At 44.2% G+C, this 27,717-nt stretch overlaps 1 protein-coding gene across 1 annotated transcript; it reads left to right on the forward strand.

The window, feature by feature from the left end:
• Window positions 1–20,909: 20,909 nt before the first annotated feature.
• Window positions 20,910–27,461, forward strand: LOC127147324 (NADH dehydrogenase [ubiquinone] iron-sulfur protein 3-like). Its single transcript, XM_051080825.1, has one exon. The coding sequence runs from the start codon at window positions 26,860–26,862 to the stop codon at window positions 27,421–27,423; it is 564 nt and encodes a 187-aa protein (XP_050936782.1). The 5' UTR covers window positions 20,910–26,859; the 3' UTR covers window positions 27,424–27,461.
• The last annotated feature ends 256 nt before the right edge of the window (window positions 27,462–27,717 follow it).

Consider the following 27,717-nt stretch of genomic DNA (forward strand, 5'->3'; position numbering starts at 1 on the left):
GAATCCACCTTTAGTCAATAGGAGCCCTACTTCCCTCTCTTTGCGACCTCATCACTGAAATTCAAGCGCAAAGAAATTGCTTGATGAGTTGCCGGGCGTAGCGCACCGCAGGTTAATCTCTCCTTTTTTGGAGCTTGACTTTACTAAACTAATAAGGGCTCGCTTCTTCGAACGTACTTTGGTAGGATGACGAAAGAAAGGCTACTTCAATGACGGAAACCGCCGGAAACGAGAGAGGGTCGCCTTTGGAAGCCTGAGCCGGTAACCAAAGCCTCACAACATAATAAAAAGGAATGAGTTTAGCTGACCCATAAAGCCGTCACACTGAATAGGATAAAGTGCGTTAACCCGATAAGATATGAACACAAAAACAACTAAGTCGATATTCAGACTCGTAAAGAAATCAGAGGATATGTCCTTATCAATGGAAAATTCTTTGCTCCTAACGGAGCCCTCAATCAAAAAGAAAGTCAAGGCGCGAAGCGAAGCGACTGTGAAGGAGCCCTTTTCATAAGAATCTGATTTCAGAGGAGAGAAGAGGAGTCAATGAACAAGGGAGAACAACTCTAATTAAAACTACTTCTACCCGGCAAGGATAAATAAGGGTCAAGACGACTCAAATACTTTGAGCCTCTTTTATCCACTAAAATAGCGAGACAGGATACAAAGGTTAGGACTCTGAACTTCCAAACCTACTCAAACATAAATAAAGAAGACTTGGTCCGAAGTGGAATATGAATATGGAAAAACAACGGTCCTCAATGAACTCCTTATCTAATGAGACTAGTCCTCCTCTTGCCTAATTAAGCTAGTCCGGACCCTTATTCCCCGTGGGAGTCGAGCCGCTTTCGCTCCTCTGGACTTGTTTGATAGACGAATTTGAGTAGAATGAAGAAGAGGGTCAAATCCCTTTCAATAAAAGAAAGTCACTGATTTGATCCACAGGCTCAAAGAATGATCGAAGGAGCAAAGAATTTGCGACGAATTTGAGAAGAAAGAAAGAAGAAGAGAAGCACAACGTAGAAGGAGTCCCATAAATAAGAGATTAGGACGTAGAAGGTTTTCTATGAAAGTCATAAACTGAATAAGGCGCGAAGCGAAGCGACTGGCATGAATTTGAATATGGATTTCTGAGTCAAGAGGACGGACCCTTAATTGAATCCATATTCATCTGAAAGGATACAAAGGTTAGGACTTGAAAGCGAATTCCTTCCTTATTAGAAGGAGCCTGAATGAAGAAGGGCGTAGCTTATGTTCTTAAAAGGAGAGGCTCCGTTAGGAGTTGAAAGCGAAGTCCTGATCCCTGAACTATTTGAAGGAGCGAAGGTACTCGTAGTTTCAGATATAGGAGAGGAGCGCATTATGTTTATATGGATTTCTTTCGTTGCACTCCTATTAATATTATAATACAGTCGTTTCGCTTTCTTTATTCATCTTTGACCCTCTCCTCTCCTTATCAGTCGAGTTTCTTCGAACCTTCCTTATTTGGAGAGCTATTTCTTCAAATAAAGGGCTCCTTAAATAATACAGTCGTTTCGCTTCTCCCCCTCTCCTTACTATTTGGAGAGCTATTGAATAATACCACTCCTTAAATAATACAGTCGTTTCGCTTCTCCCTCTCCCTTACTTATTTGGAGAGCTATTTCATAATGCACTCCTTAACAGTCGTTTCGCTTCGCGCCTCCGGACGACTCAAAATCAAAGGAAAAAAGAATTTGAATGAAAGCGAAAGGACTTATCCCTTATTAGGATTAGGAGTGCAACGAAGTTCATTCCACTAATATGGTCCGGAGGACTCATTCATTCCACAGGCAATTATTAAGGGGTCCAGATGAGCAAAGAATTTGCGAATAAAGTCAAAGGTTTGAGAAGCGACTGGAAAGGTGCGAAGCAGCTCGACTAAGAAGGAGAGGCGGAAAGAATTTGCGAGGAGAGGATCAAAGAATTTGAGAGGAGTTGAGAGGAGTTGCGAAGGACTAAGAAATCCTGAAAAGCTAATATGGAAACTCCACTAAACGAGGACTGAGGACCGTAGGAGGTCTCGACTGAATCAATGAACAAAGGCTCAAAGATCATTGAATAAAGTCACTCAAAAAACTCCTAACTACGGGCTCAAAGAATGTTCGTCCTTTTTTCTAGGTTATGAAATAGCGAGACTGGTCCGCTCAAAAACAAAGGTCCTCAATGAACAAGGGAACCCGGACGCTTTCATTCCACTCAAATAAGCGAGACCGTCCTTTTGACCTCCGGAACCTCTTTGATCCACAGATGAATATGGAAGAGGTTCATATGGATTTCAGACGTAGAAGGCGGAGTAGGTTATGAAATAGCTCGACTCCCACGGGGCGGTTCGAAGAAAGTCGACTGATAAGGAGAGGAGAGGGTCAAAGATGAATAAAGAAAGCGAAACGACTGAATTATCATAAAAGAAGGAGTGCATTATTTTTATATGGATTTCTTTCGTTGCACTCCTGTTAAGTCGTTTCGCTTCGCGCCTCCGGACGACTCCAAATAGAGGCGCAATGAAATATGCGAGGAGCGAAGGTACTCTACGAAAAAAATATAGGAGAGGAGCGAAGCCACTCGACTGAGGTTAGGAAGGAGAGGAGTTGAGAAGAATTTTCAAGCTCATTCCTTATTCTGCCACTTAGAAGGAGTGCATTATGTTTATATGGATTTCTTTCGTTGCACTCCTATTAATATTATAATACAGTCGTTTCGCCTCAAATTCTTTGACCTCTCCTTCCTTATTTGGAGAGCTATTTCATAATACCACTCCTTAAATAATACAGTCGTTTTCGCTTCTCCCCTCTCCTTACTATTTGGAGAGCTATTTCATAATACCACTCCTATTAGATTCAGTCGTTTCGCTTCTCCCCCTCTCCTTCCTTATTTGGAGAGTTATTTCATAATACCACTCCTTAACAGTCGTTTCGCTTCGCGCCTCCGGACGACTCAAAATCAAAGGAAAAAAGAATTTTCAAGCTCATTCCTTATTCTGCCAATGTTCAGGAGTGCATTATGAAATAACTCGACTCCAAATGATAAGGATACAAAGGTTAGGCGCAAAGAATTTGCGAAGTCCTGATCCCTGAACTATTTGAAGGAGCCCTTGATTTTCTATTTATATGGATTTCTTTCGTTGCACTCCTTAAATAATACAGTCGTTTCGCTTCTCCCCTCTCCTTACAGTCGAGCTATTTCATAACCTCCGGACGACTCCAGAATCAAGTCAAAGACTGATCTCAGTCTTAATTAAAGACTTCCTTATCCAATTAGAAGGAGCCGACGATTCATATTCGAAGAATGATCGAAGCGACTGAAAGTTTCGCCTTTTAATAGGCTCAAAGATCATTGAATAAAGAGGTCAAATCCCTTTCAATAAAGAAAGTCACTAAAAGACTAGTCCGGAGGACTTCAGACTCCTTGCCTAATTAAGCTACTTCGGACGTCTCGACTGAATCAATGAATAAAGGCTAAAAAACGGAATTCCACTCAAAAAAGTCCGAAGGAGGGACAGAAGTAGCTCGACCATAGGAAGAGGGACGTAGGACCACTCAAACTTCTGTCCGGAGGACGCTCAAAGAATGTGAAAAGCGACTGAAAGTTCGCCTTTTAGCCTAATTAAGCTACGTAGGACGAGTCAGAAATCCATATTCATCTTCATCAATGAACAAGGTCTCGACTGAAAGGAGAGAAAGACTGATCCCTATTCAAAGGCTTGAAGGAGTGCAACTCAGAATGGAACTCAAAGGAGAGGCGGAGTAAGGCGCGAAGCGAAGCGACTGTGAAGGAGCGAAGGTACTCGTAGTTTGAAATATAGGAGAGGAGCCCGACGATTAATAGACGGAGGCATCAAAATGAAATTCCCTTGACTTGAATCTCCTAGGCTTGAATTCCTTGGACTGATTTATGGAATTGATCATGTTCCTGGTTAATATAGATCAAAATGCAATTCCTTCCAAACCTACTAGTAACCTACGGTTATTACATAGCTCGACGTTCGAAGAAGATCGACTCTTGAAGGATAAGCTAGTCCGGACGTTATTCAATAACTCGACTCCAAATTCTAAGGGGCGGTTCGAAGAAAGTCGACTAAGAAGGAGTCAATGAACAAAGGCTCATTGAACTCGACTGAGGTTAGGAAGGAGAGGGGCGAAGCTCATTCCTTATTCTGCCACTTAGAAGGAGCCTGAATGAATAAAGAGCCCTTTCAATAAATAAAGAGAAGAGGAGGCTCGACTGAAAGGAGTCCAAGATTCAAGCTGAATCAATGAATAAAGTCATTGAATAAAGTCAAGGCAGTCGGACTCATTCATTCCACTAGAAGAATCTGAGGATAGGCTTTCTGGCTTTTAGTGGTCTCATTGATAAGGACAGAAAAGCTAATATGGAAAGTCCTCCTCTTCTTTTTTAGCTCATTAGATAAGGCGCAAAGAATTTGCGAATCTGGATCTTTTAGTTTTTGGTTAGGACTCTGAAAGCGGAGGACTCATGAAATTCCACTAAGTCAAAGAATATTGACGATCATTGAATAAAGAGAAGCGACTCAAATCCTTTGAGCCTCTTTTATCCACTAAGTCAAAGATGGAGCGCAAATCGACTTCGTCTTCTTTTTCTACTTTCTCAAATATATTAGCCGACCTCTGAATTCCACTTGAAACGGATATCCTTTCTTTCAAACTAGACTCCTTCTACGCCGTCCTCCGACTCTCTCTTCCTTTCTTTCAAATCTTCTTCTTTTCTTATCAGAACTAATAATCAGATCATCAACACCTTGTTCATTGACTTTCTTCCTCTTTCTCGTCGCACGTCGCACCGCGTAGTATCGTGATTCAGAGTTTGACCTAGGCTTGATCTTTCCGACTAGTCTTCTTCCTTAATTGTTGAACTTTCTTCGGGCCTTCGTAGCTTAATTAGGGCGTCTTGTTCTTGCTCTCGCATATTCTATCGTCAAGTAGGTCAAAAAAAAATAGGTATACTTTCCACTCTTTGCCTTAGACTCGATTGGAACAAAGCTAAGAAAGAAGGAGGCGGAATGGAGAAAGGAAAGGGACAAGGGCGGTCTTGCTTGGCGCGAAGGCTGCTGGTTTGGGGGTAGGGTACGGTACTAAAGGTCCTCGGACTTCCAGGCGGTTTTTCTTTTGGCAGCTGTTCACCGTTGATCTCGCCAATACAGCCCCCCATAGTTTTCGTTACCGAGATATCTTTTTTTTTCATTGTTCCCAGGGATTTTTTGGGTAATCCGCTCCCATGCTGCAAACAGTCAAATCTGAAACTCAACCCTGTCGCTCTTCTTTCTTTCCTCGCGGGCAGGAAGCACACCAGCTGCGTGCCTTGCGTGATTCTACTGTGTTTTTTGGACTGGGTGGACAGTTGACCGGAAGAGAACTTCGATTCGCCCGGCCAGCAGGCGGGCGGCGTGCTTATCTTATGTGACAACACTACAGAGCGAGTGGCTCTTCTAGGCGGGCTGCTGTGTGACAACACTACAGAGAAAGCGGCGCTTTCGTGTAACATGCTATGGTCTCAACGCCCTTACGAGGTAGTGATGAGTTTCACGCGCTCTAAGCCCGGCCCGCGCGCGGTTAGGAAGATTGGCCACAGAGCGGTACCACCCACCCTACCCTACCAACCCTATAGGCGGCCGTCCGTCCTACAGCCGCCCGAAAAGGAACTGCAGTGATCTTGAATAGGAATCCTACAGCGATAGATAGAATCCCCATAAAAAGACCACTAGATCGAGCACCATGATTTCGTATCCGGTCAAAATCTTGGCTAATTGATCGAAGTGGGTAGCTCCAGTAGACCCATAGATCATGGAACAAATAGGGTGGGTAGGCCCAACCACCACACTACACCGTATAGACGCGAACCCCCCTCGTTACCGTACGTGCGACTCTCACCGCATACGGCTTCGCACAAAGACTCCTAAATCCATCCCGAGCCTTTATTTGCCTTCTAGTTCCATCTTTGACTTAGTGGATCAAAGAGGTCCTCCGGACCAGTCCGAAGGTTCATATGTCCTTATCAATGAGACGGGTCGTCCGAACCCTTGTTTATCCACAGGCCTAATTAAGCTACGTAGGACGAGTCAGAAATCCATATTCATCTGAATCAATGAACAAGGGCTCGACTGAAAGGAGAGAAAGACTGATCCCTATTCAAAGGCTTGAAGGAGTGCAACTCAGAAATTCTCCTTGTTATAGTTATAGAACTCCTTCGGAGGTTATGAAATAACTCGACTGAAAGGAGAGGGGGGACGGATGAAAGTAGAAAAAGACAAGATAAAGATCAGTTTTGATAAAGCTCTGAAACTCTGATCTTGAATACTCTTTGACTTGAACGCCGTAGAAGGCATCAAAATTCAATGAAAAAATCAAGGTCCAGGTTAGCTTAATTAGTCATTGAGTCCTTATTCCTTCCTTTCACTTTTGATTCCCGTAGGAGGAACTTCAGCATTACTAGTCAGCCTCATAATATAGAAGATGAAAGTAGCGGATAGACTTTTGACTTTTTCGACTTTTTTCATCAAAGAACCTACTAAAAAGATTCAAGCCTATCTCCAAAGATTCCACTGAAACTGATATCCTTTCTTTCAAACTACTCACTCCGCTACTTGAATCTGATTATTAGGTCGGACCCCGTAGAATTATAAGAGGTCTAGATGCGAAGGACTTGTTCATTCCACTGATTTTCATATTCATCCACTCAAAGGAGATTCCAGCTCAAACTTATGGCCGCTAGAAGTCTCTCTGTCTTCTCTTCTTGTCTGATTTGTCTTCTTATAATAGAAAACCTTCCATTAGTAATCTTAGATATTATGTCCACTGAAATCTTGTTGGATAGGCTTGGAGTTGATGGAATTTCATTGTTTCTTGGACTAGAATAAATGAAACTACGGAGAACGAGCGGAGCCCTAGGAGGAGCAAAGAAGCGGAGCGGGAGGCTCAAAGAATGATCGGCCTCTCATTGATAAGGGCTAAGTCAAAGATGGAACTAATAGGAGCCGGAGGTTATTCTTTATATGGATTTCAGAGTCCCTCGGACGACTCCAAATGATAAGGGGCGGTTCGAAGAAAGTCGACTAAGAAGGAGTCAATGATGATAATCAGGGTTGAATCAGGGGTTAGGGAAGGAGAGGTTCAAAGAATTTTCAAGCTCATTCCTTATTCTGCCACTTAGAAGGAGCTGAATGAACAAGGGCTCAATCAAAAAGAAAGTCATATTCATCTGTCTGTCCTCCGGAGCACTAAAAGCCTGTGGAATGAACAAGTCCGGAGGCTCAAAGAATCAATCCCACGGAGCGGTTCATTGCTTTGAGCTTTCTTCTTTATTGTCTTCTTCTTCTTCTTTCTTCAGTGGATAGTCGGACCATAAAGAATAGATTAGGAGCTCTCTTGTCTTCTTTATTCTTCTTCTTTTTCACATTCTTTGAGCCTTGTTCATTGCCAATAACATCGATCAGTCGCTGAAATTATAAGGGGTCCAGATTCCTTATAAGGATTCTGACTTGACTTTATGAAATTCCTTGTTCATTGATTCAGTCGAGTTATTGAATAACCTCCGCTGCATTCTAATGGATCCAAATCAGTCCTTCGGACGGTCCGAAGTGGAATATGAATATGGATTTCTGAGTCCTTCGCTTTCAGACTCCTAACGGAGCTCTCAAATTCTTTGAGCCTCCTACGGTCCTCTGGAACTCGTGGAATGAATGAGTCCTTCGGACCGACATGAAAAGGCGAACTTTCAGTCCCTTCGATCATTCTTTGAGCGTCCCTCCGGACCTCGATCATTCTTTTTTCCTCCTACGGATAGACCAAAACCATAGATTTGAGCCGTCTCATTGAGAATCAAGTCAAAGACTTTGCGGGATCAAAGAGGTCCGTCCTCAGTCGTCAGAAATCCATATTAACCTGTGGTCCGAAGGACTTGTTTATATCCATATTCATCTGCCCTTATTAATGAGACAGGTCTCGTCTTCTTTCTTTTATTGCATTTCTTTCTTTGTGTGACGGCTTATAAGAAGAAGACAAGTCCCCACGTCTTTGATTTGAGTCGCTCCGCTTCGCGCCTTCGGAGGCTACGTGCTTTCTTTATTGGGCTGTATAGTAATCCTTCAGTTTCTTTCGGAGGATAGGTCAACTCTTACGGTATTTTTGAGGTTCTTTCTCTTCGTACTTATTTGAGGTTTCTTTCTTCTCTCTCTTTTCTTCTTCTTCCAAATCAAATAGTAGGCTCTCTTATTTGACTTTGGAGCATTCCTTTGATTTGCCTCCGGGTTTGTTGATTGAATAACCTTTCCGGTCGAGCATATTCTAACCTCTCCAATCCTCGATCAAACTTGCCTTCCCCAGGCGCTATTCAATGGGGGGTCTTTCCTTCGCCTATCGTATGTATTGGCTTGGGCTTCGTGCAGAAGCAAGGGGCATTCTGGCGGGCGGCGCGCGTGTCGGAAGGCCGACCACTACCTAAAAGACAAGGACTACAAGCCAAAGCGGAAGCGACTCGCTTCTATTCTGGTTGGGATTGTCTATCGATGGGAATCTATAGATCGTAGTAATTCGGCAACCTCTCTAAACTGAAATACGATAGAATTGAAAGGGCACGGCAAAGCTCGGTGGGCCTTCTTCCTATGCACGAATGCCTCTTTCTCTTCTCTTCAGTCTACAAGAAAGAAGTTTCAGTGGAGAGGCAGGATTCGAACCTACGTAGAAAAACTTCAACAGATTTACAGTCTGTCGCTTTTGACCGCTCGGCCACTCTCCCCTTCCCGGGCCTCCCCTCACTCAATGGGTTCTAAGAAGGAGGGCTAAGCCCTGAATCAATCAATAAGCTTTTTGGTTCATATTCCATTTCTGTACTTGCGCTCCTTTGAAGGAGCAAAGAATCAATCTCCTACTCCGCCTTCCTAACCTCACTCGAGTTCAAGGCAAATTCTTTCCGCCTCTCCTATATCTGAAACGTAGAGTACCTTCGCACCTTTCAGTCGAGCTATTTCATAACCTAACGGAGGGTGAAAAGAATATTGAGAAGTCCTCGATGTTGTTGGGAGAAAGCCTAGGATGAAAGGAAAGTTCAGTTTGAGTGGAAAAAAAAACAAAGGCGCAAAGAATGATCGAGGGGAAAGAGATGAATATGGATATAAATCAGTCAAGAGGACGGGTCAAGACCAATGAACAAAGGTTAGGACTCATGAAATGGAATATGAACCTGTGGATCAAATCAGTGGAATCAAAAATCAGTTCCTCTTTCTTTTTTAGTGGAATGAACAGAGAATATGGAATCAGAGTCCTCACTGGTTGAATTTCAAAGGCTCGACTGAAAGGAGAGAGTTTCCATATTAGCTTTTCAGGTTGAAAGGACTCATTCATTGATCTATTTGATGCCAACAAGATTGAAGTGGAATAGGAGAAAGGAAGTCCTCCGCTCTGCTTCTTTGCTCCTACGGGAATCAAAAGTGAAAGGAAGAGGATAAAGGCATAGGAAGAAGAATCAGACTAAAGGACGAAGATTCTTTGAGCCTCCCCATTTTTTCTTAGGAAAGGTTGAATATGAAAGGAAGAAAAAGGCAACGGTTTTCAAAAACAAAGAAAGCTATCCAGATCCATTGAGGCGGAAGGTTTGATATTATCGGAAAAGAATCAATGACCCACGCACGGGGCGGGAGGATCATAATATCTAAAGACTCCAAAAACAAAGGTCCAGGTTAGCTTAATTAGTTCATCTTCGTCCTTATAACTGCCTCTTAAGGTTCAGGTTGGTCCTACGTAGCTTAATAGACTCCGTCCTACTACGCCTCCTAAACCTACCTAAAAAAAGTTCAGACGAGACCTGAAAGGTGCGAAGCAGAATAAAGCTACGAAGGACTCAATGAACAAGGCTCGACTGAAAGGAGAGAGAATTTGAGAAAGACTGATCCCTATTCAAAGGCTTGAAGGAGTGCAACTCAGAATGGAACTAATAGGACGGAGGACCTCTTTGATCCACAGGTTCATATTCCATTTCATGACTCATCTGGAGTAGCTTAATTAGTCTCATATTCGTGAATAAAGGAATCAATGAATAAAGGTTTGAGACAGGAGTGCAAGTCAGAACCCTTAATAGTAAATGAACAAGGATCAAAGAATGATCGGAGAATCAATCTACTAAAAGGTCAAAGGAAGAAAGCCTATCCGTCTCTCTGATTTATGGGACTCTGATCTATTCTTTATGGTCCGCTCCCTCCTTTACCGATCCATACCATAGGCTTGATCTTTCTTTTCTCGTCTACTTAAATTAAATGAAAGCAGGAAGATGAAAGTTTCAGTGGAATTCTCACAAAAAATAGGGATTGGAATTTTGAGTGGTTTTTCGCAAATTCTTTGACTTTATTCATTGATTCAGTCTCGTCTCAAATTGACTAATGAATTAATATGGATTTCGATCATTCTTTGAGCCTTAAGATAACATAAGTCCTGATTTTTTCTTGAGGGCTTCGTCTTCTCACCTTTACATAAGCTACGCCCTTCTTCATTGACTCCTTCTTAGTCGAGCTTCTTCGAACCGCTCCTTATCATTTTGAGTCGTCCTCCGGCGCGAAGCGAAAGGACTGATTTCAAAGATTTTCAGGAGTGCAAGGAAAGAAATCCATATAAAGAATAACCTCCGTCTGCGACTTTGAGTGGAATTCATGAGTCCTCCGGACCGGCTGGGGCTGACGATTGCTTTTTCTTAATACAACTTCAGACAGCGGCAACAATCATTCTCTTTCATCAAAAAAAAGGGTGTGATAGCCCTTCCTGACTTTCGAATAGTAGTAGAACCATGGCATTGCCCTTCCCGTGTAGTGGGGGCGATTACAGAAGAGCGCGCCTTGCTGGGGTTCGTAGGAACCATAAAAGATGGGACACCTCTCGAGCGAGCCACTACCTTATAAGCCACCCGGTAGAATTACAAGCCTGCGATCAGTGCCTTCTTCTATCTCCTCGCCCACCGGATCACCTAACGGTTTTCCTTTGCTAAAGCATAAGCCTCCTCTTTCTTTTATCGAGAAATCGAAGCGTCCTCAGGTCGCACCGCCCAGCCCAGGTGTTCTGGACTAGAAGTGTACCCGTACCGGCGTTAGGAAAGGTCCATTGAGACCTTCCCGGTCGCCGGGATCCTTCACTACGTATAGTCAGACTACGTTCTGCACTTATACTGTAGTTAGCGGAAAAAAGAGTCAGTCCCTCTTGTAAAGGAGGAACTCACCCCACTCGATGGGCGGCGGGCATTCGTTCTTATCACTGGGCCATCGCCTAACGGCTTTCTCTTAGCGAGAAGATTTTCACTGATCACCTACGATATTTGATCCATCCAATAAGATTATGGAAAGGGGCAAATTCAGTGAGAAATCGGAAGGCAGGAATCGCTAATTCCTCATGACTGAGATGACCACCTGGCTTGGCTGGAAGACCGAGCGGTGACGAAGACAAAGAAAGACAAGGAAAGACAAACCCACGAATGCAATTCAAAAAAGATCCGATCTTTCCTGCCTGATTTCTACCCCAGGAATATTCAGCCTTTCCCCCCATCCCCCCGAGGAGAGTCAGAAAAAGAAGTATAAAGAAGTACTAAAGAAGTACTAACTCCGGACAACTACTAACTAATGAGAAGAAGGAAGAAGGAAAACAAGTCTAAATAAGAAGAAAGAAGTACTCAATCCAAGAAGTAATCCGGACAATCAGTCTTTGAGGGAAAGAGGTCAATCCCTAAAGGGGGCATTCCTGATGATCCAAATCAAGTATGACGAAGAAGAACTACTAACTAATGACAAGCATAAAGAAGTACAAAGAAGTATAAGAGGTAAAGAGGTAATAAGGAAAATCAGTCAAAGAAAGAAGACGAGAAAAGAGAATCTTTCTTTTTTGCACTCCTTTTCTCTCCTTTCAGTCGAGACCCTTTTAGTGTGGAATGAGAAAAGAATTTGACTTTATTCAATGATCTTTGAGCCTTGTTCATTGATGAAGATGAATATGGATTTCTGAAATCAGGGTCCGGAGGTTCATATTATATGGTTCATGACTTGCACTCCTTAACAGTCCTTTCGCTTCGCGCCGGAGGACAGGTTCATATGTCCTTTTTATTGAGGGGCTTTGACCCTTTTTGGACCTTTGTTTTTCCACTCAAAGTCCGCAGACGAAGGACTCTTGGCTGAATCTGTCCATTCTTTTCACATTCAAGGTCCTTATTCAGTCATTTATAAACAGGCTCGCAAGGACTCTGGTCAGTCAGTGACAAAGTACAAGACGAACCCTATCACTGGGAAGCCTTCGTCAGCCTCCTGCCAGGACATTCTTCAGTAGTCCTACCAAGACAGAATCAAGCCCTTGTCCGTATCACTCTCATCAAACCCACGTGGAAACTCACGATGGCACTCCTTGTATAAGAGCAGGATGATTTCTGAAAGGCTGTATAATCGCATCGCCTAGGTTATCTATTCCATGCACTCATTATGGACCATGTACCGGATGCCTACGTCATTGAGATTTGCGGGTAAGGGCCACGAGATTGATCTCACCACGGGGAGGACGAGACTCTTATTCTTTCATAAGTTCAGTTCTTTATCTACTATCAAAAATCTTGGGAATTGCAAGCATTTCTTTCTAAGCTTATACACCTTTTGATATCTGAGTATGATCAGGAGGTCATGAGAGAGAAGCAAGAAGAAGGAGAGGGGGACCGGGCCCTATCACTATGAAGTAGGGTGCGGAAGTCTATCCCGATAGGTTTGAGGTGAGTTTCATAGGTCTTCTTCCATTCTCTCCCTTTCATAGGAATAAGTCAAAGAATCTGAGTAGGATGAAGATGATCCCTTTCGGACTAGAGAAAGGCGAGACCTCATTCTCCTTGGTTAGAAGAAGAAAGACTGGAAAGGATCAAAGCTCATTGAATAAAGAGAGTGACGGAATCCATAAAAAAGTGATAGAAGTCAATGAACAAGGGCTTTCGTAAGCGAGATCGGCAGATTTTTTCATTGAGGCGCTTGAGCAGAATCTTGATCTGTGCTCTGGCTCTTGAACAAAGAGAAGTAGCCTCATCCCGCTGCTCTTGAATTACTTGTTCCCCGACCGGGCAGCATATTCTCTTTTTTCCTTTGCAATATGATAGATAAAGGTTCCCTATTCGAAAAAGAAAAGAGAGAAATGTGAACACACAGGGCTGAACCCCATAATCCTACCAGGATTTGTGAATCTCATTCCATTTCCGAGAATCTTCAGCAGTCGGGAGTGAAGATCGTGCGGAAGTCCAAGAATGAAATTCAAGTAGCCGGAGGTGTAGAGGAAGAGGGACAAGGGCTGTCGAAAGATCAGTTCCAGCAGGTTAGGAGGCGGAGCAAAGGGATTGACTTGAGCCTTTCTTCTTGCATTCTTCTTTTCATTTCTCTTTTCTTGTCCGTGAGTGCTTTGACTCAGTCTTCTCAAATGAAACTACCACGGACCGCGTAGAAGGAGTCTGAAATCCATATTCGTTCTTTGAGAGGATAGGGGTTCCTTCATATATTCCGTAATTTCATTGATTATCGAGGCGGTCTAATTCCGAAAGATCCACTTGCTGAACTCAAAACTCCCAGAAAGCATCAATCATATTTCATTGATCCTCTGACAGGGTAGTAATCCTTCAGTTTCTTCTTTTGATAGGCTTTCCCTTTATGGAATGGAATTTCTGGGACTGACGGCTTTCCTTTCCACTAAATCCTGAAGTTGATCCCTAATCCTCCCTAACTAAATAATCCCACAGCAGGCTCGACTGAAAGGAGAGAAGGAGTCCATAAAAAAAGTGAAGGAAGTCGATCAGGCTCAAGTGTCAAGGGCTGGTTCGCAGAATTCAGGAGAGGCGGAGTAGGAGTTGAGGCTCGGGTGTGCGCGGGCTCAGTTGCTGCTCTCTCTCTTGAAGGATCTCTTGCATAAAGAGGATAGGCATCTGTCTCGGTTGTGCCATCAAGATCAAGTATGAAAAAAGGCTGAATTACTAGAATAGGACCCAAGCCGATCGACCGAGTGACTCTAACTAAGTACGGCATGCTCTTGCGAGAGGAAGAAAGGAGAGACCTACAGGTCTTGAGCCCACGGCTGTGGCAGTTCCAGCCCACTACGCGGTTGGTCTTTCATCATATCTAGATCTGAGTTCGTCGGCCTGAAAGAACCTACTATTTGGAAGAAAGCCTATGGTACTTGGATTGACAAGCATTGAGACCTTGAGACCTCTCCTTACGCAAATTCTTTGCGCCTTGTTCTTCAATCTTTCACCCTTTCGCGCTTTCAACTCCTCGCATATTTCATTCCGCCTCTCCTTATCTTTTTGAGTCGTCCGGAGGATTTATCCGTAGGACTCTAAAACGGAGGACTCCTTTCTTCTTTATCCATTCATCCTGGGCCGACGGGGATCCTTAGGAGATACCCGATCATGAGATCTGGACCGCTACGAGACATTTGTTTTGGAAAGTCTTTCGTCATCATTAATAGGGGCCGATGGATCTATTTTCTATCCATCTTTCTCTAACGAAAAAAGATAGACTCCAAAGTCAGATAATCAGCCTGATTAAGGGTCGGGATCGAGCACACATCTTTCCCCTTCTTGGATTCAAGCCTAAAGAGCAAAAGGAATGGCAGGGCGGGTCGAAGAAGAGGCTCGGGTCGGAGAGTCAGACCAATCGTCGGCTTGATTAGAGTCTTGTCTTTCTTACCTTCTGCAGAGAGATTCTTGCTAGTTTCACCGGCAGCGACTCTTAAGGAGCGCTAACCCTTCTTCGGAGAAATCCTCCGGGGCCACTGTCCCTTATTACTTTTGTCGAATGAATTACCTTTTTCTATGCTTATCGCACCGCAGAGTAGAGTAGAGTGATTCAGAGTTGATACAGTGACTGAAAAACCGGTCCGAAGTAGCTTAATTAGTAGGAGATACCTTGCCGTAGGTAAGACTAGAAGTTCATATTCCATCAAGAGTCAAAAGGACGTAGAAGGAGCTCTCCCTAGAAGTGAGAAAAGAGGTTCCCCCCCGATGCCTCCCAGGGGGCGGTGTACCGGTAATGGGGTCCTAGTTCAAGTTCTTTCTTTTGGGAAAGATTTTCAATGAAATAACCCACTACGCCGTAGAAGGCGCGAAGCTCTAACCTAGGGCAAGGTTCAATCTAATATGATCATCAGAAAGTAAGGAGCGCAAAAAGATTCTGAGTCAAGTCAAGAATAGTACAAGTCAGAGAAGAAAGTGAGAACGAAGACGATAAGCAATTTTTTCTTTATTTATCAAATTACTTGATCATAAGTACCGAAAATGCTATTTTGCAAGGGTGTTGACGCCATAGTATACAGGAGTGCTTTGGAGTCCTTCTCCTTCGGACAGTCCAAACTGCAAGAAAGAAAAAGAACCTCATCAAATCTCAGATAATAGGAGAATAGCTATTTTAGTCATTTAGAAGGCAAAAATACGGGAAATTGAAAAGTCTTCTCGGATGACTCAATATTCTTTGAACCTATCATTTGCTTAACACAAGGCCTAGTAGGAGAAGCGACTTAAGAGGAGCGCAAGGACGGACGTAGTAGGAGGTTCTTTTAAGTAGGTAAGTTTCCGTAGGTTCGTTGCCGGTCCGAAGGAGCAGCGACTGTGAAGGAGGGAAGCAGAATCAAGCGTAGAAGGTTCAGAGCGAAGGTACTCGTAGAAAAAAAATATAGGAGAGGAGCGAAGCCACTCGACTGAGGTTAGGAAGGAGAGGAGCGAAGGTACTCGTAGAAAAAAATATAGGAGAGGAGCGAAGCCACTCGACTGAGGTTAGGAAGGAGAGGAGCGAAGGTACTCGACTGATAAGGAGAGGAGCGAAGGTACTCGACTGAGGTTAGGAAGGAGAGGAGCGAAGGTACTCGTAGTTTTAAATATAGGAGAGGAGCGAAGGTACTCGACTGAGGTTAGGAAGGAGAGGAGCCCGACGATTATTATGAAATTCAATCACTCTCCAAATGGTAAGGAGAGGGGAGAAGCGAAGCGACTGTTAATTCGAGAATTCTTCTCAAATTCCTTCCTTATCAATGAGACCGGACGAGTCTCAGAAAAGAAAATAGAATCACCACATCCTCATACAAGAACTTCGCCACCTCTCTGGCCATGCCTAACCGCCCTTGCTTCGACCCATTAGTCTCAGCTGTATTCGGTAGCGGGGAGTGAATGAACGAAAGAGCGCACCTTATGAGCTGCAAGCAACTAACTAGTAGCAAGTTTTCAAAAAGAACAAGGTTCACCGAATACGATTAGACTTTCAGTACCTACTCCTAGTCCGAAAAGACTAGCAAAGATGCTACCGTTAACCATGCTACCAGGCCTAGCTACCACAGAGAAAGTCAAGCCGGCTCGCCCTAAGAAATAAGCGGGAGAGGCGCAGCGAGACCCTTTCTCTCTTGTATTACTTTCGAAGAAATGAGCTAAAGAGTCGCTTCGCAGCTCGACCGATAGGGAGAGGAAGCAGGTGATCCTTCGAAAGAGTAAGTACAACGAGGATTCTCAAAATTGCAATTCGGAGAGAGGAAGATCGACTAGCCAACCAAAGTGGAGGACCTCCTTGAGATGGGGATCTCCTTTGACCACTTATAGGAGTGGGATTTCGGATGCGTGCAATAAAGCTGTGCGCTAGGAAAGAGGAGGCTGAATTCATATTCGTTTCAAAGAGAGAAAGACAAAATCAGGTCTTGTCTGAGGACCAGGTCAGTCATAGCTTATCATGCAAGAATGCCGATCCTTAGCGAGAAGAAAAGGATTCCAAGAATAGAAAGTCCAATCGAATGCCTGACGAAGGCTGAGGCACCTGCTCTTAACCTAGCGTGCGGCACCACCATCATAGCAATTCCGTTCTTGAGCTTAGAGCTTTTAGTTGATATCCTTTGGGAGGAGGCTTAGGCATATAGATCTGTGCTGAATGCATCCTCTTGGCCTTGGTATGAAGGAAGCCTTGGGATCTTTTCGATTCCGCCAATCGAACCCCCGGAAAGTCTTTTTCTTAGGGCCCACGTAGCGGTACAAAGAAAAGAGAGCAGAATCGGGGCGACTTGCTCTTGGATATCCTGTGAATTAGCCGAGGTTGGAGAAATTCAATTCGAAGCAATTTCCCGTCCTTGTCTTCTTCTGATTCTGAGAATCAAATCTCTTTAGCGGTCAATCTTTCTACGTATACCTTTTCAAAATTCATAGAAAGTTGCAGGCTAATCTTCATCATTGATTCTGACCACCCCTTGACGGAAATAGAGAAAAAGGTATGGGATTAATTAAACTACCACGGACCGGTGCTCTTGCTCAACCACCAGCAGTATAATCGACCATTTCCATCACTGAGTCAGAGGATGATGTGGCAAGATCTTTTGGAAAATCCATCAGAGGCCTCTTCTCTCGGCTAATCCAAGGATTTTGTCTTTTGATCCCCCTTTTCTAAGATGTAGTAAGAAAAAAAGAGCTCTATTAGATCTACGTCCTTATATATATCTCCTCAAGCGCTTTCCTCGCCGAGCATATGATTGCCCCCGCCCACTTTGCCACCAGGAATTGATGGGCCAAGCCCTAAATGAGTAAAGCCAAAGACCAGAGAGTCCCCACGTCAAGGGTTGCCCTCTCCTTAGGCTTGCCGTCAGGTTTCTGCCCGAGATGAGTAGCCTCTTTCTTTGTCAAAGAAAGGCGTCAAATGGCTAATTCAATGTAAGCATATAAACTCAATTCCATATAGATCAGACAGATGACCTTCACCCCTGGCAGGAAATGATCTCTTTCATAGAGAGAACTCCACGGATACAAGATATTTCAATCAAGGAATTGGTGGATCTCTCCCATCAGACAGATCAAGGGCACCGGGCATGGGATACACAGGCAGGAGAGCTGATTTGACCGGGTAGACCAGATGAGCGAGATTGATTGAAAGCCGCTGTGCCAACTTGCACACAAGATTGATATATGGTGATGATAGTCAAATCCTCTGAAACATTCGTACAGGCTATTCAAGGTCTATTGGCTTTCTTGCGCGGTACTTCGACCGCTAAGCCTCGGCACCGAATCGTCGATAGGAAAGCTCTGCACCTGCTCAAGAATTTCTATGAACAAGAAAAGAAGAAGTCCTTACTGATTTCTCGTCCTAGTCCTTTCGCAACTCCTACGGAGCCTCTTTTTTTCTTTCTTTGCGAGATTGGAACTACGAAGACAGGACGACCCACCGGTAGACCCTCGAAGGGATAGAATCGTACTACCGCTGCCGATGCCCTTCCTTCACACCCCTTCATGCTCACAACCAGAAAGGATCTATATAAACCAATTATCCAACCAAGCGTTCTCTTGACTTTTTGGGCTATATTTCAAGTGTGCGATTCAATACTTCAGTGGATCCGTGCCAGAAGTCTCAGTCCCAGTTGCGTAAGTAGGTGATGACTGCTTTCTTAGCTCAAATTCATCAAATGCTAGGGCTCGACTGATAAGGAGAGCAAACCACTTTGTAGCAAGAAAGAATGAAAAAGATGTAAAAAAACGACTATTATCGGTCCGAAGGTTATGAAATAACGAGAAAAAAAACAAAGAAATTCATGAATTTCGAATTCAACCTATGAATTTTTGTAATCAACGACCTTCAAATCCTTAGCGAAAATGAACAATTTGCTAGGTTTTGACATAGGGAAGAAGCAACTTTGAAAGTCAAATGCCTGATTTTGAACTCTATTTTCGTTATATAGAAAGATGAGAAAAACGAAGAAAATGCAAGAAAAAAGACGGGAAAAAACGCAATGAAAGAAGAAAGCCTATCAAATCAATTCACAGACTTTGATTATAGTTCTAGTTTCTGGTCCGGAGAAAGAGAGGAGAAAGAAAGGTTGAAGCGCTACGTGGATCACTGACATCATCTTCTCATTCACGTCCAATTCAAATCATGAAAAGCAAAGAAAAGAAAAGAATGATCGAAGCCCTCAAGAAAAAATCAGGACTTATCCCTTATTATTCGACGAAGGAGCCTGTTTTTATATGGATTTTCTTTCGTTGCACTCCTTCAAATAGTTCAGGGATCAGGACTTCGCTTTCAAATTCTTTGAACGGTCCGTGGTAGCTTAATTGTTATTTCATAACCTACGGACGGACCCTTATTTAATCCATATTCATCTTCAAGGTGCGAAGGTACTCTACGTTTCAGATATAGGAGAGGTGAGAAGAATTATCGAAAGGCGAGGCGCAAAGAATTTGTGGCGAAAGTCCTTATTCTTCAAAGGCTCAAAGAATGATCGAAGTCTTAATTAAGCTACGTAGGACGAGTTTCCATATTCGATTTGATCCACTAAAGAAAAGATGGAACTCAAACTTTCTGCTTTGAGTAACCTTTTGATGAAATAAACGATATATAAGTGAGGATGTTTCCGAAGCAGCGGAGCCTCTCCATAGAGGCTCGACTGATGACTCTGGGCTTCCAACTTCCTCCACCTTTTTTCGAGCTATTGCTTCCTCTCGACCTCTTGATAGGAATACAATCCACAGTTCATTCAGTAGATCTTCAAAGCGCCACTGATGGGTTCTTATGCATGAGCTGATGGAGTCAGCTTTTGGACCTTGCGTCCGCTGCTCTGAATCTAGCTCTAGCAAGAAAGCTCAAAGATGTCTCGTTCGTGAAGAAGCAGACTTCGGTCTCTTTCCTCGCAGGACAACCACTCGGTTATTCGATCCTTATTGGTTGGTCTATTCGCACCTGTAAAGAGAGAATGAAAGAATCAGAAAATATGAAGAACTCGCAAATTCTTTGCACCTCTTCTTGTCTTTTCTCTAGAAAAAATGAGCTTCTGATCTCAACTGATACAACTTTTTGATGGATTCCTTCCTTCTATCCGCACCGCTACGTGGGATTTCGATGACCTATTTCAGTGGGGGGAAGAGTGGTTGTTCTTCTTTCCGCTCTTGCACAGAAGTTGAGGAAAAGTTGCTTAGCCCACTCCGCGCAGTCCGAATCCTGAAAGGCATTTCACTCTCAAATCCTTGGATTGAGATAAATCCTTTCTACCGAGTTCAAGGTTATTAGGCCTTTCAGTTCATGAACGAGAAGAAAGCTCAAGCAATATTCTCAGTTGCGGGATGTGTGGGAAGGGAAGAAATAGCTTCTTCGTCTGCACCTACGGCAAGGAAGAAAGATCAAGCTGCGGTTATTCCATAGCTGGAGAGGGGCGAATTCAAATGCCTACTATTTGATTTGGAGCGCAAATCGACGAAGGAGGGCTCGGTCAAAAGAAAAGTCGACAGACAAGATTCCCAAACTCACTCAAATCCAAAGGCAGAGGGCAAAAATTCACTCGCCCAAAGGCAGAGGGACGGACGTCAACTCCTTCTCAACTCAACTGGAGTAGCTTAATCTTTGACTTTCCCAAATGGCCTTGCTTTGAACTGGGCATGTCCCATCTTAACTGATGTCAAGTTCTTTCTCTTTTAGAAAGCCGGAAAAGACAGATTTTTCTCATTCGGGTCAAAGACGCTCACGAGAGGAAGGAAGCCCACCCCGGATAGGCTTGAGTCGGGTTATTTTCAATATTGCTTAGGAAAACGAGACCCAAGCGTAATGACTCTAATACACCCCGTACACAAATACCGGAATGCAAGGTTCAACCCTGGATTCAAAATGGCAGGGCGCTAGGCTGGCTCCTCATTATCTTCTTATCTTTCATTTATGAGGAGCGGGGTCGGCTCTCATTCCCATCCAAGTTTCAATCGATCACTCGTCGTTCATAGCCCTAGCGCGCGAGACCGGAATGAAACTACCACGGACCGGTAGGGTCAGTAATGCTGCTACTATTTGTTTAGTTCGATCGGATTCACGCTAAGGCATGCTTTTCATCGGACGGGGGGAAATTCACCGGTAAGGCTAATAAGGTTGAAAGAAAGGATGCAGGGCAGCAAGAGTAGTTCTTGCCCAAGTTCAAGTTCCATAAATCAGTCCCGCAACAATCAGTGGAATTCACAAGTCCGGAGGACGGGTCTAAGATCACATCACCAGAAAAGCGGCTCAAGAAAGAGGCGGAGTAAGGAGTTGACTCGACAAAAGGCGCATGCATGAAGGTGGTAGATCGTACCTGTGAGAAACCCGGGGTCAATGTGCACTCTTTTCTCTGACTCATGAAAGCTTATGCGCTGCTTAGTTGGAGAGTGGTTCCAGGTGCGGGTAAGAAAAAGCTTGACCGGTCTCGGAAGAGGCTGCTAGAGAAAGGTCTTTTCTAGCCATTATCATCTCCAGACTCCTCTTGCAATGGTACCGGAGGATTGGATTCATAGGTTCTTTCCGGTCTTTCTTGACTCACTGTAATTGAGCGAGGAAGCAAGGTCACTGACTGAGGCTGTTCTTATTCCCTCTTGAGTAAAGCAGCTTGACTGGATAGGATCGGAAGATCAATTCTCAGCCCACTACGCCGGAGAAGGCGCGAAGCGGAGCGACTCAAATCAAAGACGTGGGGACTTGTCTTCTTCTTATAAGCCGTCACACAAAGAAAGAAAGAAATGAACAAGGGCTCGACTGAAAGGAGAGTAGGGATGGCCATAAAAAGATAGGGGAGGCTCAAAGATCATTGAATAAAGAGCTCAAAGAATATTGAGAAGCGACTTAAGAGGAGTGCTGGAGCGGTCCGAAGGACTCATTCATTCCACTAGACTTGAAAGATAGAGGCTCGACTGAAAGGAGAGGAGTTGATAAGGACATATAAACCTGAAAATCAGGGTCAAGACGACCTGGAATATTAGTTCGGAGGTTTTCCACCTCCTCATACACAGAGCATCAAGTAATCTTCTTTTCATAAGAGATTGAGAAAAAAAATCTGACTTAGCGAAGTGAGGGTGTGCCTCGTGGCAACCACATAGGTTCATGCATGCTCTGGGTCCCAAATCCTAAAAGGAGGAGGTTGTCCCATATCAGAATATTGTGTGGTCTACCTTCGTTCCCATCACCACGTGGGTTTCAAACGAACTTCTGGTCGGAAGCCTCATCCGCCTTTGTTGGAGGCACAGGGCTAGGCGCGCCCACCTGTGTCGGTTTCGGCTGTTCTGACCTTTTCCTCTCGAGTCTGATTCCAAAAAGTAGGTTTCCTCTCATGTTGGGAGAATGGAATTTTTCTCTTCCGCGGAGTTTGAACTTCGTCTGACTTTTGAGATTCCTTTAGCTTCCCTTCTTCCTTATTCAAAAGAAAAAAGTAGGTTAAGGCTCTTTAGCTAATGGAAGACAAGTCCCCACGTCTTTGATTTGAGTCGCTCCGCTTCGCGCCTTCGGAGGGCTACGTGCTTTCTTGATTAATCCTGATGAGAATTCCACTTTCACTTTCTTCCTTGATAGTTCTAGAACTCAGTCGACTCAATTTCATCGAGCCTTGTCAGTCGCTTCGCTTCTCAACTCCTACTCCGCCTTGCTTCCGAGCGAGACTTGTTCAAATACCTGCTTCTATCTTTGCCCGAAAAAGAGAGAATTCTAGAGATGGAATGCTTCCCGTATTCGTAGAGTTTTTGATTCCCCGTAACCCGTAATAAGCCATCTAACCTCTTCTGCCGAGGTAGCCACTTCTTCAACTGATCTATCTCCCACAAGAGATCTTGCTTCAGCCGATCGACCCGACCCAGTTCTATGTTCCAAATCCCGCCGTAACCAAGGGGAAGATAACTCACTATTCACTACTATAGGGTTAGAAGTTGACTCGGCTAGAGCTCCACCTACAAGCCACTCGACCTTTGGAGATCTTTCTGCTGTTAGTGCGGGAGGTGGAAGTACAATCGTAAGCTTGGGTCTGAGGAATAAGCACAATTATCCCTTCCTTTCATGAGTTGGAGAGAAAATAGACCAATATAGGATCCCTGGAAAGGTGCTCCCCTTTATTTTCATACCCCCTTCCTTCTTCGGCTAGGGCCAGAGAAGAAAGCCTCAAAATCAGGAAGATCATATTCTCAGATTATGCCTCCAACTTGAGGATAAAGGCTAGGTGGTTTTCTCATACCAATAGGGGGCATTCAAACTAGTTAGTAAAATGGAATGGCTAGTCAAGACCAGGGTAGACCCACACCAGGGAGAGGGCGAATAGAGGCTGTCCGGCGACGAACGTCTTCCAGCCAAAACAGCTACGTGGGGTTGATCCGGCGGGTCTTCTTCAGTCCGCTTGGACAGCTAGAAACTATCTTCTTCAAGGAAGCGCTTGACTGAAACTAGAAATGCTATAAATGGTGGAGTCGTCTTGTGCAGGTGCAGGTTCTAGGCCTGCCTTCCCCCAAGTTCAGGGGTTAGCCTCCCTTTTCATTTCATTCAGGGCATCATCCTCACGTGAGGCAATCCATGACTTGACTTATAGTTCACATTGAGCTCCCTCTTTTTCTCTTTGATTTCATTGATTGGGAGAGTGGTTCGCAACTATCAAGATCTCTTCTTTCTTTCCAGATCTTTTCTTTCTTTTGTCTGGATGCCCTTCCTTTTCGGGCTCACTTCCTAAGCTAAGAACCCAGCCCAGGAAATGGACAGGCAAAAAAGCCGAAGCGCTGGCAAAAACCTAGATTCTATCCAACCCACTCGTAGTGCCCTAGACCTGAGGGGTTAAGGGATGAATTTTGAAAGTCAAAGAGGGCAGTCCGCTGGGCCCTTCTTTCTTTGAGTCACTCGCTCTATATACTCCTCCAGGACGTCCTCTGGACTTGTTTATATCCATATTCATCTGTAGGGATGGGACTAAAGAGCTCTAAGAGAAGAGCGGCAACAGCTTATCCGAAAAAAGCAGTTCTCTTATCTTATCGAAAAAGGTCTCGCTTTTCACATTCTCCGCCCCCGCATCCTTAATGGGTGAACTTCTGCAAGATAGGCTTTCTCTTTCATAATAGCGGAAAGATCTTCCATGATCAGATTTGAGATATTATGTCTTTATGGGGGTCAGAGATGTTCAAAATGGACACAGAATCAGACTGCCAGAACCGTCATTTTCTTCTGGAACGAGTCCGGAGGACGGCGTAGAAGGAGTCTAGTTTGAAAGAAAGGATATAAGGATCTGACCTCTTAGACTAAGAACAAGCTAGAACAAAGATAGAAAAGAAGTTCATATGGATCAAAACAAGGACTGAGCACCTCCTCCTCCGTATATAGGTCCTCCAGACCTCTTTGATCCTAACTACGGGGTCGAGAGGCTTTGTTTACTCGGATTTAGCCCACTACGCGCTAATTTCATAAGTTCAGACAGCATTCTCAGTTCCCTTATGCCATTAGGCCAAAATAAGGATGCCTTGGAGAAGGTATTTCATTCTTAGGCTCGCAAGCAGCTTTCCCAATGGGGACCGGGGAAGGATACTGAGTTCACGAGTTGGGCAAAGGAAGACTACTGGAGATTAGGATCAGTTCGTATTCTAAGAAGAAAGAGTCAGCCAGGAGTGGGATCCGCGGATGGTTAGGGTCGAAGCGCTAGACCTGAATAGGGGCAGGGTAGAATAGGATCGGATTGACCGCGTAGTGGGTTAGTAGGGTTATTTGTTATTCCGTATTCCATAATTCTGAGATAGTGGTAATCTCGGATGTTCCCGATCCGTCCGAAGGACTAGAAATCCATTATTTTCCTCTAGCATTTCTCCCTAAACTGTGCTATTCACACCGGTCCGTGGTAGTTTAATTGCTCCGCACCTCTCTCCGATACAGCCGTATTCTGACTGACGGCTTTCTTTCCGCCATAAAGATAGGGGGGCTTTGCTTCTATTTTCACCTCAATCGGGATGAGAGTTCGGCAGACAAGGTTCGGGCCGAAGCTCGACCTTCTTTAGTGGGGTCCCCTGAAGCGTCAGAAAGAGAAAGACTTCCAGAAGAAAGACAAAGGTGAAGATGAATTGAGCGAGACAGAGTTTCAGCTGCCGACTATAGGGTAGATGGCTTTATTACGGGATCGGAGCTAAGCGCTAACTATGAATAGTGGGGATCGAAGATTTCCACTTCGTCAGTCAAATATACGAGACCAAGAGGTCTGATTCCGTAAAGTCTGATTCTACATAAATAAAGGCGCAAAGAATTTGCGAACAAAGGCTCAATTTGAGGGCCATTTCATAAGACTAATCCGGCTCGGAAGAAAAGCCAGCCGTGAAAGGGATTGAATGAGTCACAAGAGAATGAGTCAGCTCCTTCTTGACACCGTTCAGCTCGTAAAGCTTCTACTGAGTTTCGGGAGCAATTAAACTACCACGGACCGGAGAACATCACCTACTTAAAGGCGCCAAGCGAAGCGACTGGGAACCTACTTTAAGGGCTTAAAGGAAAGACAAGAAAAAATGGGGGACGAGATTCCTTATTACTAAACCTCAAATAAATACTCAAGCCTATCCTTCTGGGTGGAAGAGTCAAGTGAGGACAGGTTTCGGTTCACTTTGAAAGTCTCTTCCCTTATATATGGACATTAGCTTCACACATGAGTTTAGTATAAAGAACCTCGGAAAGGGATCTAGACCTTGCACTCCGCGCCCAACCGGATCCCTGGCTGAATCTTAGCGTGAACTGGGGTCAGTCCCGTTAGAAGCAGCTGCGGAGTTACGAGGTTTCACATCTCACTCAGGTTTTGACCTAGGCTAGATGTCCTCAACTAAAATGGGTTCTTTTGCAGAGGTAGAAAAGCCCACTACGCGGTCTTCAACCGATGAAATGCGCGGAAACCTTTGATTCTTGACAATAGAAGGGGAGGAAGAAGCTGACCCTCCTTTACCGCTACGTGGGTGAATTGAGTAGGCTCTTGGGCCGGAATCAGTCGTCGATGTTTCGGCAGAGGTTGCGGATCTTGCCCTCCCCAGTTTCAGCTCTTTCTTAAGTAGCTTTTCTTGCTGGATTTCTTGTGATGTTCGGGACCGCGGAGTTTTCTTTTTTTGGGAAATGGAAAAGGCTGATTTTTGCATTTATTTAGTCCCAACCCTTATATTGATTTTGGATCCCGAACTTATCTACTTCGAGACCCTATCTTCAACTTTCAGAGGAAAAACTCGAACTGGGGTGAGGCTGCTGGATCCTTCTGATCAATAGGAAGAGAAGAGGAGGAGGGAAGAGGGAGGAGGGAGGAGGGAAAGGAAAAAAAGCTGATGATTAGCATCTATTTTCGTCTATTATTTCCAAGATCTAATTCGAGTTTTTTCTTAGGGAGTGTAAACGCCTTACAATCTTCAGTTTTACGCTTCAGGGAAGAAATGTTCTTGGTGGATGCAGGACCTGGTGGGACCCCCCATCATTTGTATGCAAGATGAGCCTACAGGAGTGCCAATCAACCGAGCCGCCAGGGTTGAGACCCACGTAGCGGTGGGATCCCTGGATCTAGTGGCCGGTGAATCACTGATCAAAGAGCCAATTTTGGAGAGATTCTTCATCGATCTAGTGGCCGGCGAATCACTGATCAAAGAGCGAGCTGCCGCCAGGTTGAATGATTATTTGGTGGGATCCACAGATGTAGTGGCTGGTGAACCCCTTTTTCTTCTTCCACGAAGATTCAGACAAAACCGAGCTTGGATGGAACTGAACAAGATTTGGCAAAGGAATCAAAAAGTCAAAGGCTTGATTATTGAGAAAGTCAAAGGAGGTTATTCAGTAGCCATCGCGGGTTTCATTACTTTTCTTACCATTCTGTCCTCTCATAAGGCAAAGGATATCGAATGATCGATTCAGCATTCAGAGCATTCACCCCAAAAGAACGAATATTGTGGTGAAAAAAGAAACTTTGCCTGACCTATGAAAAAAAGAAAAGTGGATTTCGACGCTTCAATCATGCATCTTTCTTTCTCCCATGCCTTTCTTGGTTGGACCAACCCAACCGGCGATTTCCGACAAGTCTTTCTTCATTTTTCTTGAAAGAAGCGGAACTAGACTCAAATTCTTTGAGCCTTATGGATAACCAATCCATTTTCAAATATAGTTGGGAGACTCTCCCCAAGAAATGGGTCAAAAAAAGAGAAAGATCGGAACATGGGAATAGATCGGATACCAATACGGACTACCTATTTCAATTGTTGTGCTTTCTCAAATTGCATACCTATACAAGGGTTCAAGTTTCGATCGATATTTGCGGAGTTGATTATCCCTCTCGAAAACTCAGATTTTCAGTGGTCTATAATTTACTGAGTACTCGGTATAACTCACGCATTCGTGTACAAACCAGTGCAGACGAAGTAACACGAATATCTCCGGTAGTCAGTCTATTTCCATCAGCCGGCCGGTGGGAGCGAGAAGTTTGGGATATGTTTGGTGTTTCTTCCATCAATCATCCGGATCTACGCCGTATATCAACAGATTATGGTTTCGAGGGTCATCCATTACGAAAAGACCTTCCTCTGAGTGGATATGTGGAAGTACGCTATGATGATCCAGAGAAACGTGTGGTTTCTGAACCCATTGAGATGACCCAAGAATTTCGCTATTTCGATTTTGCTAGTCCTTGGGAAACAGCGTAGCGACGGATAATTCAGAATCAGAATAGGTCCAGTCCAGGGGACAAATCAATAGGAAATGCTATTTGCTTTCTTATCATAAAAAGAAGACCTATATACTCCTCTCCTTTCAGTCGAGCCTCAGTCCTCATTCATTCCACTAATTAAGCTACGGAGGACTCCGAAGGACTATCCATATTTAACCTGGAATATTAGGGTAGATTTCAGACGTAGAAGGCTAAAAAAGAAGAGGAGGAGGCTCCGTAGGAGTTGCGAAAGGAGTCCAAGATTCAAGCTTCATCAATGAACAAGGCGCAA

Source organism: Cucumis melo, unplaced genomic scaffold (assembly GCF_025177605.1).
Source record: "Cucumis melo cultivar AY unplaced genomic scaffold, USDA_Cmelo_AY_1.0 utg001470l, whole genome shotgun sequence".
In the NCBI taxonomy this organism is placed as follows: Eukaryota; Viridiplantae; Streptophyta; class Magnoliopsida; order Cucurbitales; family Cucurbitaceae; genus Cucumis; species Cucumis melo.

Excerpts from the sequence above, each read along its gene's own strand:
- LOC127147324 (XM_051080825.1), top strand. The coding sequence starts at position 26,860 with ATGGATAACCAATCCATTTTCAAATATAGTTGGGAGACTCTCCCCAAG.